General features: G+C 40.5%; 1 protein-coding gene across 2 annotated transcripts in view; it reads right to left on the reverse strand.

Moving 5' to 3' along the window:
* Nucleotides 1–2,577: 2,577 nt before the first annotated feature.
* prkcba (protein kinase C, beta a) overlaps nt 2,578–15,671 on the reverse strand; it is a 39,645-nt gene continuing 26,551 nt past the window's right edge. The window contains exons 9-17 of one of the 2 annotated variants that reach the window (XM_078263879.1): nt 14,822–14,965; nt 14,561–14,734; nt 14,361–14,452; nt 13,854–13,916; nt 13,612–13,750; nt 11,826–11,906; nt 11,631–11,738; nt 9,702–9,842; nt 2,578–3,115 (exon numbers count right to left, since the gene is read on the reverse strand). In XM_078263879.1, coding sequence (XP_078120005.1) covers nt 2,963–3,115; nt 9,702–9,842; nt 11,631–11,738; nt 11,826–11,906; nt 13,612–13,750; nt 13,854–13,916; nt 14,361–14,452; nt 14,561–14,734; nt 14,822–14,965 — 1,095 coding nt within the window. In that variant the 3' untranslated portion in view covers nt 2,578–2,962. Of the gene's footprint in view, nt 3,116–8,685; nt 9,233–9,701; nt 9,843–11,630; nt 11,739–11,825; nt 11,907–13,611; nt 13,751–13,853; nt 13,917–14,360; nt 14,453–14,560; nt 14,735–14,821; nt 14,966–15,671 lie in introns of those variants that run through there. The other variant, XM_078263870.1, reaches the window with a different exon arrangement.

Consider the following 15,671-nt stretch of genomic DNA (forward strand, 5'->3'; position numbering starts at 1 on the left):
CGGGTCATAGCCTACATGCATCAGGCTTGGTTCACTGAGTTGGGATGTTTCCATGTCAATGCAGGAGAGAAGTCAGTAGGCTGGTAGTAGTACAACTGATGAATCAGAGAGGAAAAACAGACCGAGGGACGAAAAGTGGAAAAAGCCACAAATCCTTGGTGAAACAAAAAGTTGGTCAGAGAAAACAGCAGCAGCAGCTCCAGTGGACGCAATCTAGTTTGTTGTAGCTTAACTCTGCATGGCACCAACTGCAGGGTAATCCATACCCTCCAGTGTGTGTGTGTGTGTGTGTGTGTGTCACTAAGCATAATGGATCAGTCTGGGTCAGTAGTCTAAACCAGTTCAGTTCAGCACCATGGACAGCAGCACAGTGGTCAGAGCATGTTATTGTCTTCATTTATAGACATGTTTATAACATCAGAAATTATGATTGATTTGGTTATCATGCTATCCATTATCATAAAAAGCCACATACATTTCTGCATTATAATGCACTAATCACCTAGAATTTCCTTGATAGAAACCTGATACTGTGTTTTACTGTATTATTTTTGATTAATAATCACTACTAGCGTCTTTTTTTTAGGAGAATTAGTCCTATCTCTGAATAAAAACAACTAGGCCTAAAATATGTTTTAACCCAAAAGTGCAAAGGGAATTTTTACACTTTTTTCCCCTAGAATTTATACAGTTTCAGTTAAAATGACCTATTTTCATATTCCACACTGTGCTCATTTATTTATATTTCCAATACCGTAAACTGTATTACGTTTTTAATTGTTGTTGGTAAAAAAACATTTGAGGGTTATTACAAATATTTAAATGATTAAAACCAGCAGCTATTTCCCAAATATGAAGTGAGAGCAACACTGGACGTTGTTTAGATATTTCTGACTTAACTGAACTGTGACGGCTGTGATCGCTTTGACCCCTTTTCATTTAATTGTATTTAAACTTGTATTTTTCTTGATACGTTCATACGCATACCAAAACTCAACCACTGATTGAGACCAATGAAAGAGAACAACAAACCTTCATTTTGATGAACTGTCAAAGTCAATTGTCAAGCTAAAATGCCAAACATTCGTTATGCTTCTGCTTAGGTTGCTGCTTTCCCCCGATTTTATATAATTGTAAACTTATTAAGTATAGTTTTGATCTGTTTATTGGACAACAAAAAGACATTTGAAAACTTGACCATAAGATATGGGCAATCAATTTCACTATATTCTGACATTTTACAGACTGAACAATTAATCAAAACCTTATTAAATACAATAATGATGTAATGAAAACATGAGTTGCAGCTAATTTTGTCTTTTTTTTTGTGCATCAAACACAGGTCACTTTAAGCCTTGAACGTTATTTGTTAGAAGCAGTCTGCCAATCTCTTTCATGGTCTGACAGCGATTAGATTAGTTTTTTACCCAGTATATATAATGTACAACAGAGTAAAACACAAGAGCCACAGTTACTGAAATGGTATTATGATAATTCACTTTAATGTAGGTATCATACTGTGTCTCTCACGCGCGGGTAAAGATGGCGCATGCAACACATGTACACTGTCCTGTTACACAATTTCTTAACGTTGCTTTATAAAAGTTGCGCTCTTCTCCTGATCCTCTTCTTCTCCTGCCTTTTGCATAGTAAACACTTTATTCTCCCCTCTTTTCCCCCTCTCCCTCTTGTCCTACTTATCTCATTTCCCAGTTAGTTTCCTCCTTAAATTGTAACAAGGTGAATGTGAGTTGGGGACAGGTGAGGAGAAGGAGGAGAAAGGGGAGATATAAAAATGGGAAAACAAAGTAAAAAGTGACAGCTGAGTGTTGGCAGGGATAAAGACCAGGGAGAGAAAGTGAGATGGGGCTGTGAAGTAGTATAGAAGTGTATTATAACATGAAAACCACTTCTAGCTCTAGATCCCATTCTTATTAACACACATGAAACACAAGTCATACAGAAGTATTACATCTACTTTATATATTCATTTCACAGAATCTCATTATATTCTTGTCAAGGACAGCAAAACGGTGTTTGCTTCATGCTTTTTAAAGCAAACTTCTTAGCATATTTCGACATTATTAGAGAAGGCGTACACAGCATTCGGAGTGGAAATTCAAATTTGAGCATGGGTATTTCAAAACTGACTTGCATCGATAAACTCAAGACATCAGGATTTCCCTCTTCCACAATGTGAAATGCAAATCTTAAGGGAACTACTGTACCAACAAATATGGCATGCATAGAGGAGCTGCACCACAAAGACTCTATAGGCCTACACAGCACTTAGTACCCACCTTGTACACAGTGCCAGAGAGAAAAGAGAAAGAGAGAGATTAAGCAAGAGAGAAAGACAGACATGGGGGGAATTACGCTTCTTCTTTTTTTTGCATCAAGTTTGGAAGACGAGACGTGCTTAAGGAAGTTCAGAACTAACTTAGACATGAGGTTATAAATCAGGACTTTTAAAACCATTCCTTCCCTCCAAACGGCAGCCTGCCTGCAGAGACGTGTGTGTGTGTGTGTGTGTGTGTGTTTATACATATGACATATTGATCATGGAATGTTTATGACGCAACTTTTACAGGCCGAAAGAGAAGAAAATCAAGTACACAAACACACTCTGTTGTTGATCGATAAGAGCACATACACAGTTTCACATTCACTGTGACTCTTTGCATTGACCTGGTCCCCACGAGGTCCTGTGAATACCCCACATGCCCTGGAGTTTTCTGGAAACTGGCCTGTCCGACTATGTGTTTACTGGTCAAACTCAGTCCCAGTGTGATCAACCAGCAGCTAAAGCCAGTGTGTGGTGGTTTATCCTATTTGTGGGTTGAGATTTGTGTAAATGAGAGGTTGTGGCTCTAGATGCTGGATGAGTCCTCGATGGATGTAACTGGGCGGAACGGGTTGGAGTAAAGTCTTGTTCAGGCTGCGTCTAACCAACAGGAACTCCTCAGACTTCTATTATAAATTCAGGGTTGGTGTAGGAGAAGCCTTGAAACTCATTCTGGTCCAGATTCATAATGAAGAGCTTGTCTGTGGGCGTCAACTCCACCGCCATCTTGGTGAACTCCTTGTCAAAGTTGCCGACGTCACGGCGAGATTTCTGCAACAGAGAGAGAGAAAAGGGGAGAGAGTGAGAGAGAGAGAGAAAACGTGTTAGAAAAATGAAGTTGAAAACAAGCAAAAAGAACAACTTTAGCCCAAGCCCATAGAAGCACAAATATGGAGGGTAGAAAGAGGCAAGGGAGGTCAATTGTTTCAGCACACGGAAAGACAATAACCTGCAGAGTTGGGACAAAGTCTTTGTCATTGAAGTCACAAGTCTATGAATCGCAGACTCAAGTCAAAGTCCTATATGTGTTTAGAGTCCTAAACAAGTCATTATGTGCCCCTTTTACCAGATTTAATACCATTTTAAATCTATAAACCGTTAGAATAGTACACGTACAAACATCATTAATTTGAATGCCTTTTAAAATGTGCATTCACTACTTTCAATGAAAGCTTTCCAATATTAAAAAGCAAAATGATCAGATATATATTTGGCATGTTATCCTATTTTGACTCCAGCATTCAGGCCGTGGACAGGACTTCTGAAATACGGAGGTCAATGGACCAAAGTCCTTCCATGCAATCCACCCTTCACCAAAAAAAGCTCATAAAATGTTCATTATATTTTACATTAGATAAAAAATGTAAATGGGTTAGGGTAGGATTATAAATTGTGAACCTGTCTTTTAAAGCTGGGGTAGCAAACAAATTAGTCTGGCTTATCACCAGACCAAGCTCAATCTTTTAAGATTGAACATTAGTCTGGGGAGTCTGCTCTGTGTTTTCTACTGCAGAAGAGGCGTGATCAACGGGCATAGTTCAAATGACTCTGAAGGACTGTCCAATTGCGTACAACCAATCAGACCAACGATCCGGGTGACGTACTTTCATCAACGGGTTGCTGCACTTCGGTGGCCGCCACGTTGAATGTAAACAAAAAGCTGCTTGCCGTCGCTTCTCTATCGTCATCGTGTTAAACCCGCCAATAGCGCGCCAGATGGATAAGCCAGTTCGTGATTGGTCCCCGCAGATTTGTAACGGAAGCAGAATAGAAACATTTACAAGTTTCCAGCCTGAGCTGCAGGGCAAAATCAAATCGCCACCAGATCGAGCAATCGAACAAATGCCAGAATTAAAAAAATATAGTCCTCTTCTGAAGTCATCCCCCCCGCTCTGTCCTAACCCCTCTCACCAGACAGGCACGGGCACATGCACAAGCTTCATACAGTAACACGTATGCGTACTCGTCATTCATTGCAATCATCCCGATCATGATTTAGATCCTTGTGCCGCAATATAGCGGCAATCACGTTTTCTTTGCAAACTGGTTGGCCTGTCAAGCCCTTTAAGATGACATACTGTGATTTAAGCTCATGTTTATATGTAAATAAATTGTGTCAATATCTGCGAAGCGTTTCAGAGACGGAGAGAAAATGTTGCTAATAGTTTAGCCTTCTGCTAACCGTAGCCGTGAGCTCTAGCTAGAGTCTTTAGTCTTTTTAATATGTCCGTCTTCCTTTCTTTTGGATAGCTTTGCAGTGTAGGCACTTGTTTCCAATGCTGGGATAGCAACTTTTTCTTCAGGATTTTCCGCCATTGAATCAGGCCCGTCACGGGCTAGATTTTCTAAAGCCTAAAAACAGAGCATAGAGGTGGTGCAGAAGTCTAGTTTTCTCTCAGACCACTTGAATTACAATATGCTGAAAGGTTATTGTGGAATTTTGTGACGCAAAGTGACGCAAGAAACTGCCTTCCCCAGCTTTAAATCTAAGTGAAGTCATGAGTCATTGGTGTTAAATTGTGAGTCGTGTTGCATGTGTATTTTGCTATTGTTGAGTCTAAGTGCAGTCTAATCCACACCTCTGATCATCTGTAAATGGTGGCACCACAAGGAGTCGACAAAAACACAAACACCCTGCCGACGAAACCCAGAGACACAAAGTCAAAAGATGAATAAACACCCACCGAAACATTTCAACAGCACAAATGCAGAAAGATCTAAGACAAACTTCCAAAGCCAGAGAGAGGAAACGTTTTAGTACAGACAAGGATCGATAAAACAGACCAGCTGCAGACCAAACCACAACCGGAAAGGATTTCACACAGGAAAGTGAAGCAATGAGCCCCAGGCAAGACACATGACACACACACACACACACACACACACACACACATGCACACACACACACACACACACACACACACACACTTTAGTTTCCTACCTCCTCCTTTTGTCTCATCTCACAGGGTTTCCAGCTGAAATGAGGAGAGTTTGAAACTTTCCCACCTCTATCACCGGTCCACGAACTCATCACTAAGTCAGCTCATTTTTGTATATGAGGCAGGTGTGATGCTGCATATATTATCTTTGCAATGTGGGTTTGTTTTGTTGACATTTTATGTTACCTTCTAATGCAGCTTTTATAAATAGTATATGACAATTAGTTGATATATAGTTATATATCAGGTATAGTTGAACACATTATAATTAGAGTGCAGATCGGGCCGCATTTTTCTGTCCGTGCCCGGCCCGCGTCCGACAGAGCAGTAACCGAACCCGGCCCGAGCCCAACAGGCATTAAGATATTTATGTCCGAGCCCGACACAGTTAAAATCTCGTTTTTTTTTTCTCATACTAATGACACATACGTTTGTTTGTGTGGAAAGCCCACTTTTATTAAGCAACTGTAGGAAAGCATTCAGAAATGTCAACAGATGAGCTCACAGGGTAACAAGCGCACACATACATAATAAGCTGTTTTTAATTTAAAACGTTCAATGCCTTATCGCGCTGATGTGACCGAGCCCGACCTGAACCCAAACATCATTTCATACATACATACCCGGCCCGGCTCGGGTATGTATGTATGTAGTAATCTCGACTAATGAAAGATTATATTTATATAATATTATAAAATATAGATTATTTTACATAAATTTAAAATATGAAGTCTTTGTTGTGTGAACATGTATACATTTTTTTAATAATTTATATAATAATTCTTCTTAGTCCATGGCAACTGAGCAAACACCATCCATTGATGAAGGCCATGAGATGCAACTGAATACTCTGGGAGAAATTTAGTAAGTGGACCTTGAACTTTGAAAAAAAATTTGAAAACAGTTTGTAAACAGTTGATACACCGTAAGGATTTGTTCATGTGTGCAATAAAATATAATTAAATATGACATATGTGATATTGTGTCATCGTGTCATTCATAAGAGGAACTCCACATTCAATAATTATTCCCATTAACTACCTAACAAAAAATCCATCCTTGGAAGAGATCCTGTCTCAACAGTAGGTCGTGTGGCTTAACTTCATATGTTCAGATAAGGACTGTTTTTGAAAAGTGACCCGTTACCTTTATTTATCTAATATTTCTGTATTTCATAGGCCTTTAAAAAAAACAAAAACATTTCCCATTAGTCCTAAACCTTCATGGTTGGACAAAAGAGCAGAGTCGTTTTTAGTTTTTTTCGGTGCTCACTAAGTAGTAGTCGTTTAAAACGAAGGTTTCAATTTCTAACAGCAAGTGCTGCAGTTTGATGTAGAATATGAAGAGTAAACCCCAGGAACATGCTTCATTTTTTCTGAAAGACCAATGAAATAAATGTTGAATGAGAAATTGCATAAAGTTACAAAGGCTAGTGGAACAGAGGCTAGACCATAGACAACCCCCCCCCCCCCACCCATAGCAAAATATTTTCAAAAAGTCAGTTGAATGGAAATTTGACGTTTTTACGCTTCGGTTTTTGTACATATTAAACAAACAAAACACACAATGTCTTTCCCCGTTTCCAGTTTTTATGTTAAGCTAAGCTAAGCTAGTCGTCTCTCCTGGCTTTAGCTTAGCTTCCACATATGAGAGTGGAACTGATCTATTCAACAAACTTTCAGCCAAACCAAATAACCACATTTTGGGTGTAGCAGCAGTAACAAGGCAAACACAGCAGAAGTAGTCTGGTAGGCACCAGTGAGTATATTATCAGTTTCCAGTCATACAAGTCAATTACACAATCCACAGAAGCATCCCTCTCATCCAGAACAATTTATCCAAATATCTCTTTGATATAGAACTCCATATATATATATATATATATATATATTCTTTTATTTTATTTTTCTATGTCATATCTCTCGTTATGTCACGATTGATTCGTCACCATTATCACAATAAACGTTTACTTTTACCACCTGGCAGAATCAATCGTCTTTATCAGTGAGCATCTTTGTGTATCTGTGACTTTACCATGATGCTGCCTCCACTTTTCGATACAAGCTCAAAAAACAAGATTTGACACATTGTTACAACCCTGCAGTGTTACACAGTTACAAAAAAAGATAATACAACCTGCCTCACAATGAACACACGTCTTCATTCATTTTATATATGAAAATGACTTTCCGAAGGTATTGTATTGTTGGAGAACAGATAAGCTATAATGCATATTCTAATAATTATACATGTACTGCAAAACGGCACAAGATGGCTGCCCTTCATCACAGTTGTTGAGGACAATATTTTTCCACATCCTCATGATTCTGAATCCTATTTTGGCACTTTTGGACATCCTAACAAACTACCAGCTTCACAAGACTCAGCATATGTGAAATTCTCCCAAAACAAATGGTTGTTTGCAAGCTTAGATATGTCTTTAAAAAACACAGTGTAATGTGGTGAAGGTTTCAGTGATGAATCAGGAGAAAAGTAATGAGATTTCAATCAAAAATCACTACCTTGACGCAGACCTACACTCTTGCTGACCGCATGTATAAAGACTTCTATCCTCTGACTAGTTACAAAATTAAATCAGCAAAATAAATGTAAGCTCACCACAACACTGACTGAACAGAAAGAGTAGAATATTTGGTCCTATAGACAAAATAAAGTCAACATTAGGAAACTGAATTGTAATCAAATAATCATAGCAAAGCAATTGGTCAATTTTTACTTACTTACACTGTATGAACATTACCAAATATGTGCTCATAGTACACTCATCAATATTACTGCTAGGTCAATATGCAATCACAAGGGAGGGTGACATAAAGACAGAGCAGGTTTGAGTCGGCCCTGACGTGGGCCCCCGACATGAACCTGTGGTGTGAGCAGCCGGGCGGCGTTCAGGAGCGGGCAACATTTGTGCACCAAAGATTGAAATACAACCAGTAGAGCTAATATGGGAGCAGCCAGTGTCACAAGACGTGCTACACCACAGTAAACTGAAAACAATGTCACCGCTGGAAACAAGACTAGTCTCCTACTGGCAACTTGACACATGAATATCTGATTAATTCTCCTGATTGTTAGCGTTTGAGCAGCTGTCCGCATTTCCATCTGAACTTTATTTTTAAGAAATAGTATTAGTATATTTAGGGAAATGCGCTTATTCGATTTTTTTCCCGAGACTTAGATGAGACGATTGATAACAGTTTTATGTCTGTACCGGAGACAGGAGGTGATTAGCCTAGCTTAGCATAAATATTGGTAGCTGGGGGGGGGGGGGGGGGGGGAAACATCTCACCTGGCTCTTCTCAAAAATACACCTCGTACAGACGTTTGATTTGATTTGTTTAACCCATACAAACAGAAAATACATACAGAAAACAACGACAATGTGTTTTTTTTACGGTCAAAACTCTTGAGCGACCACAACAGCCTTGCAGGTAATGAGCTTTAGAGGTGCTAGTAGGCATATTGTTTTAATTTGCAGAGAGAGAGCCAGGCTAGCTGCTTCCCCCCCTGCTTCCAGTCTTTATGCTAAGCTAGGCTAATTTCCTCCTGGCTCCAGCTCCTTACTTTATGCAAAGACATGAGATCGATATGGGTCTTCTCTTCTAAGTCTCAGGGGGAAAAAAGCGCACTTCCCAAAATGTTGAACTATTCCTGGATATGACATCATAGGGATTGTTTTTTTGTTTTTTTATGTGTGTTTCCGAGGTGTGTGTGTGTGTGTGTGTGGGGGGGGCAGGGGGGGGTTACTAGTGCAGCCCAGTGATATGTGGCATGGTCAGTGAGTTGTGTGAGGGTACTCAGGGTTAACAAATGAGAAGCCGTGGAATTCTTCCTGGTCCAGGTTGCCTATAAGCTCCTGATCTGGGGGGGTCAGCTCGGGGGGGTGGCGTGTGAAAAAGCGATCAAAGTTCTCCGCATCACGCCCACACTGCCATGGAGAGGAGAGAGGTGGAGGGAGAGAGAGAGAGAGAGAGAGAGAGAGAGAGAGAGAGAGAGATTGGGGGGGATGGAGTGAGTTTGATGAGGGATGGAAGGAAAAAAAGGACGACAACAAACAAAGAGAAAAAAGAGAAATACAACTAAAACATGGCATCAACCAATCAAATCACTCACAGCCGAAACTGTGGATTTCCATTGGTCCGCATGTGAGCCAGTGACATATCAGCTTCATCATTGGTGACTACACTACACAAATCTCAGCTCAGCATTTGTCAGAGTAGTGACCAATGGCAGGCAATGGTTTGGTGGATGAGCGATCTAATCTATAACTTACCTTGATACGTTTGACTAGTTGGATGTTATTTCCTTCCTTACGGTTACTTATTTCTGAGCTAATCAGTGAAGTTGAGGTAATATTCAACAGCTGAAGAGTGTGTGTGTGTGTGTAATATACTCACAGCTTTAGGTTTGAAAGGAGGCTGGACCTCTTTATTCTCCAGTTTTTCCCAGTCTATATACCGAAAGAAGGCGTGTTCCTTGATGTCTCTCTCCCCCTCTGGACCGCAGCCCAGACGCTTACCTGGGTGCTTGGTCATCAGCTAAATTCACACAGATAGACAAGGATAAGACAAGTTTATGTGTGTGTTAGTGTGTGTGTACTGTATACTGTGACTGATCACTACACACTAGCTCCCCTTCACTGCATTAAGGGGGAGAAACATTTAATTAAAATTGAATTACCAAAATTATGAATCTGTTACTGACCTACATTCACTTGCACCACAATTTTCAATAAATGTATATAAACTGGCAATAGCTACACCAAATCACAACTTTAACCAGTCAATCAACTAATAGCCCAATATTTGTAAAGGTAACTCCACTGATTCTACACATCAAAGTCTGTATGTGTAAAATGTTGTGTAAAGCCTTTTGTGGCTGTGTGAAGTCTGATAAATAGCCTCAAGTGATGTCAGTTGGTGTTACAACAGGTTGAGATAAAAATAAAAAAAAAATAAAAATCACCATTAAATTTTTAAACAGCCTAGGGCGTGACACGCTGGCTTACGGCTTAACAGTTAAAATGCTGACAGCTAAAAGGTGTAGTGTGACAGTATTTCACTGGAGAGGAGTCTGCAGCTAAAAACACAGAGGAGACTCTCTGCACTTTGAGACAGCATGGATACTGCTGCTGTCTGACAAACAACAGTGTTAGTGTTGCGTTTATGTCCGGCTCCGTAAGCCTGTGTTGTGTTCAATCTTGTTGTAAAATATCCTTCTGCCATCTAGTGTTTCTTCTTTTTGTTGTTTAAAGGTCCCATGGCATGAACATTTCACTTTATGAGGTTTTTTAACATTAATATGAGTTCCCCCAGCCTGCCTATGGTCCCCCAGTGGCTAGAAATGGTAATAGGTGTAAACCGAGCCCTGGGTATCCTGCTCTGCCTTTGAGAAAATGAAAGCTCAGATGGGCCGATCTGGAATCTTACTCCTTATGGAGGTCATAAGGAGCAAGGTTACCTCCCCTTTCTCTGCTTTGCCCGCCCAGAGAATTTGGCCCACCCATGAGAGAGAGAGAGAGAGAGACATCATGGCTTGCAAACAAGCAAAGTGGCAGTTGGTCAAGGCCACCCCCCTACAGACACAGAAATGGCACATCCTAAGTAAAGCTCATTGTGGGACTGGCTCTAGTGGCTGTAATTCTGCACCAAGGCTGAATTTTGGGAAAAAGACTTCAGATACAGTATTAGGGGACCACTTAGGCCTATATAAAAGCATCCAAAAAGCAGCATGTCATAGGACCTTTAACAGCAAATGACAATTCTTGTTATAAGTTATTACATTTTAAATCAATCATTTAAATTTAACCATATGGCCTTAGCAATAAACAAGCCTTTCTTTAATCTTTATTTTTCTTATTTAAGATAAAATACTATTTCAGTTGCACTTTTGATAAAAGGACACATCTGCTGTTTTGCAGTTTATATAAATATAGGAATATTTTTCAGTCATTTCATTCTGTTAAAAAAAATCGTGAGAAAATTGTATTGTGAACTTTAAATTGTGTATCGAATCGTGAGTTGAGTGTATCGTTACATCCCTACTATCCATGGTGAGTCCGACAAAATTCTAGGCGTGCAATGTTAATTTGGCGGAGTAGCCTTTTAAATATAATAAAACTGCTCAGTTGGCAGAAAATATAGTGTGTGACATCTAATAAAAACCTACTACTAAATCTACCTTGTTATTCTTACGCACTTCGACTCCAAACTGACAGCCCTTAACATGGCGCACTGTCCAGTGTTCATAGAGGATATGGAGAGAGTTTAGGGGCCACATTAGAACTGAGTCTCTCTACGTATGCGCATTTGAAAATGTTCCCTCACCCCCTTGCAGATAGCAACAGCCTCTTTGGACATGGATTTCGGGTAAGAGACGTGATGCTCCATGATCGACTGGAACAGCTCATCTTCATCCTCCCCGTCAAAAGGCGGCTGGACGGGCACAAATATACATCATCACTTTACTTGTCACAATTGTTCTGGATTCAAAAAAAGTAACTATAGTGATTGTATACAAACCTGTCCAGCAAGCATTTCATAGAGCAGTACTCCAAAGGCCCACCAGTCCACAGACTTCCCATAAGGCTGATAAGCTATGATCTATAACACACAATGGTGGAGTCGTGAGTCCCATTCAGGAGTAAAAATTAAATAAAAAGGAAAGTGCACCATCAACTACAGTGGGGCTCGAAAGTTTGGGCACCCCAGGTAAAAATTTGTATTAATGTGCATAAAGAAGCCAAGAAAAGATGGAAAAATCTCCAAAAGGCATCAAATGATAGATTAGACATTCTTATAATATGTCAAAAAAAGTTAGATTTTATTTCCATCATTTACACTTTCAAAATAACAGAAAACAAAAAATGGTGTCTGCAAAAGTTTGGGCACCCTGCAGAGTTAATACCTTGTACTGCCCCCTTTGGCAAGTATCACAGCTTGTAAACGCTTTTTGTAGCCAGCCAAGAGTCTTTCAATTCTTGTTTGAGGTATCTTCGCCCATTCTTCCTTACAAAAGTCTTCCAGTTCTTTGAGATTTCTGGGCTGTCTGTCACGCTCTTTTAAGGTCTATCCATAGATTTTCAATTATGTTGAGGTCAGGAGACTGTGAAGGCCATGGCAAAACCTTCAGTTTACGCCTCCTGATGTAATCCACCGTGGATTTTGAGGTGTGTTTAGGATCATTATCCATTTGTAGAAGCCATCCTCTCTTTAACTTCAGCTTTTTCACAGATGGCATCAAGTTAGCGTCCAAAATTTGCTGAAATTTTATTGAATCCATTTTTCCTTCTACTCGTGAAATGTTTCCTGTGCCACTGGCTGCAATACAACCCCAAAGCATAATTGATCCACCCCCATGCTTAACAGTTGGACAGAGGTTCTTTTCATTAAATTCTGTGCCCTTTCTTCTCCAAACGTGCCTTTGCACATTCCGGCCAAAAAGTTCTACTTTAACCTCATCGGTCCACAGAACTTGTTTCCACAATGCATCAGGCTTGTCTATATGTTCATTTGCAAACTTCAAACGCTGATTTTTGTGGTGAGGACGTAGAAGAGGTTTTCTTCTGATGACTCTTCCATGAAGACCATATTTGTTCAAGTATCTCTTTATAGTGGAATGGTGTACCACAACTCCAGTGTCTGCCAGATCTTTCTGGATGGATTGTGTAGTCAAATGTGGGTTTTGACTTGCTTTTCTCACAATCCTGTGAGCTGTTATGTCTGATATTTTTCTTGGTCTTCCAGATCTTGCTTTAACTTCCACTGTTCCTGATGACTGCCATTTCTTAATTACATTCCAAACAGAGGATATTGGCATCTGAAAACGCTTTGCTATCTTCTTATAGCCTTCTCCTGCTTTGTGAGCGTCAACTATTTTCAGTTTCAGTTTTCTAGACAACTGCTTAGAAGAACCCATGGTGCTGATTGTTGGGGCAAGGTCAGATGAGTCTGGGCATTTAAAACCTTTGAGATTGACATCACCTGGTTTTTCCAGACGATGATTGAGAACAATCCATGACACTGTCAGGTCTCAGCTTTCCAAAGGGGGCGGTGCATGCTATAAACGCTGCAGGGTGCCCAAACTTTTGCAGACACCATTTTTTGTTTTCTGTTATTTTGAAAGTGTTAATGATGGAAATAAAATCTAACTTTTTTTGACATATTATAAGAATGTCTAATCTATCATTTAATGCCTTTTGGAGATTTTTCCATCTTTTCTTGGCTTCTTTATGCACATTAATACAAATTTTTACCTGGGGTGCCCAAACTTTCGAGCCCCACTGTATCTCACAGCATGTAAACACACCTCTGGAGCGATGTAGTCTGGTGTTCCACAAAAGGTCTTTGTGGTGATTCCATCTAACATGTTCTCTTTGCACATGCCAAAGTCGGCTATCTTTATATGGCCTTCAGCGTCCAGCATCACATTGTCCAGCTTCAGATCCCTGACACACACACACACACACACACAGGTATTATTCACACCTTTATTCTGAAGGGATTTTAAGCTGTACATGCAGACTCGAGCTGATGCACAGAAGGACTCACCGGTACACGATGCCTTTTGAGTGAAGGAAGAAGATTCCAATGGCAATCTCTGCAGCATAGAACCTGAAACACAGACAAACACCAGCTTTTTTGTTGTTGTTTCGATACCTCTACTCTACTGTGCAATGACAATAAAGATGAATCCACTAAAAAGCAGCTGCAAGCATTTGACAAATACGTATGCGAGTGTCATGTTAGCGGCTAAATGCCAACTCGTTCTTTAATAAAGGTTCATCTTAAACTGAATTAGTACATCCTTTAACATTTTAGGTTATCAGATCAGCCCAAAATATGGAAAGGGTAAATACTGTACATCTATCAATACAATTGAATAGAATCAAGTGACAAAGCAAACAGAAACAGAGTAGATTGGGTGGGGGGGGGGAATTAATTAGCAGTAAGAAGAGAAAAGGGTGCACAAGGGTGTGTGTATGTGTGTGTGTGTGTGTGTGTGTGTGTGTGTGTGTGTGTGTGTGTGTGTGTGTGTGTGTGTGTGTGTGTACTCACACAGCATGAGGCTCCTTGAACTTGCCGACCTGCTGGATCTGGTACATAAGGTCTCCTCCATTTATATACTCCATGACAAAATACAATCGGTCCTAGAAGACAAAGAAGAAGATGAGAATATATGATCAGTGTTGAGTTGCGTGCTGCCATGGTTCTGCATGTGCTTATCTTTGTTCATACAAGATGTTGTGGACCCATACCATGGTTTGGAAACAGGAGTGCAGCTGAGTGAGGAAAGGTGGTTTCCCAGCCAGAGCGAGCACTCTCTTCTCCACCATGGTGCACTCCACGTCATCGTCCTGGATCACCACGTCCTTCTTCAGGATTTTGATGGCGTACAACTCATCGGTGCCCTTTCTCTCAGCCAGCATCACCTGAAGATTTTTTCATTTTGATTTACAGCCACTGGCTACCATATCTCACCATAAAAAATTAAAAAAAACACTACCAATTTGCATCACCTTGCCAAAGCTGCCCTTGCCCAAAACCATGATGAAGTTGAAGTCCGAGAGCTTGACCCGGTCCTGATTGCCATTGCTGTCGTACTTGCACACCGAGGAGGAGGAAGAAGAGTCTGTGGGCTTCCCTGGCCCCACCCTTGCCCTCTAGAGAGGGAAGGAATAACAGGAAAAGAATGAGATTATGAGGGAAGAATAAATACGCCTCATATTTAAAAAAAAAACTAAAAAACAAGAACAGTGCAAATTAAAGGGATACTTCACCGATTTAGCATTGAGCTTTGTATCAGCAGAAACCCGGTAGTATTTCTGAATGACCATGCTTCCCTCCCTCATGTCCCCCTGAGAGGAGAGATCCTATCAAACTCAGAAGGGCTGAAAAAGGTGACACATTTTACACACACAACGTGTTTACGCCAGCTGCTAGCCAACGGTAGGTTAACGTTACCTGCTGCCAAGTGTAGTGTTAACTAGCTAATGGTAGGCTAACGTTACCTGCTGTCAAGTGTAGTGTTAACTAGCTAATGGTAGGCTAACGTTACCTGCTGTCAAGTGTAGTGTTAACTAGCTAATGGTAGGCTAACGTTACCTGCTGTCAAGTGTAGTGTTTACTAGCTAACGGTAGGCTAACGTTACCTGCTGTCAAGTGTAGTGTTTACTAGCCAACGGTAGGCTAACGTTACCTGCTGTCAAGTGCAGTGTTTACTTCCGTGACATGCGGCAATGTTTAGGTTGCCTCTAACGTCCGTTTTCCGAGCATCAGAGAGAAGCGCAGGCATTTCAGTGGCACCGAAATCCGCATTGCAATTCAGTCCAGTAGATAACGGTCGTTAAGGGACCGGTGCCGTATTAG

This window comes from Sander vitreus, chromosome 2, assembly GCF_031162955.1.
Source record: "Sander vitreus isolate 19-12246 chromosome 2, sanVit1, whole genome shotgun sequence".
NCBI lineage: Eukaryota > Metazoa > Chordata > Actinopteri > Perciformes > Percidae > Sander > Sander vitreus.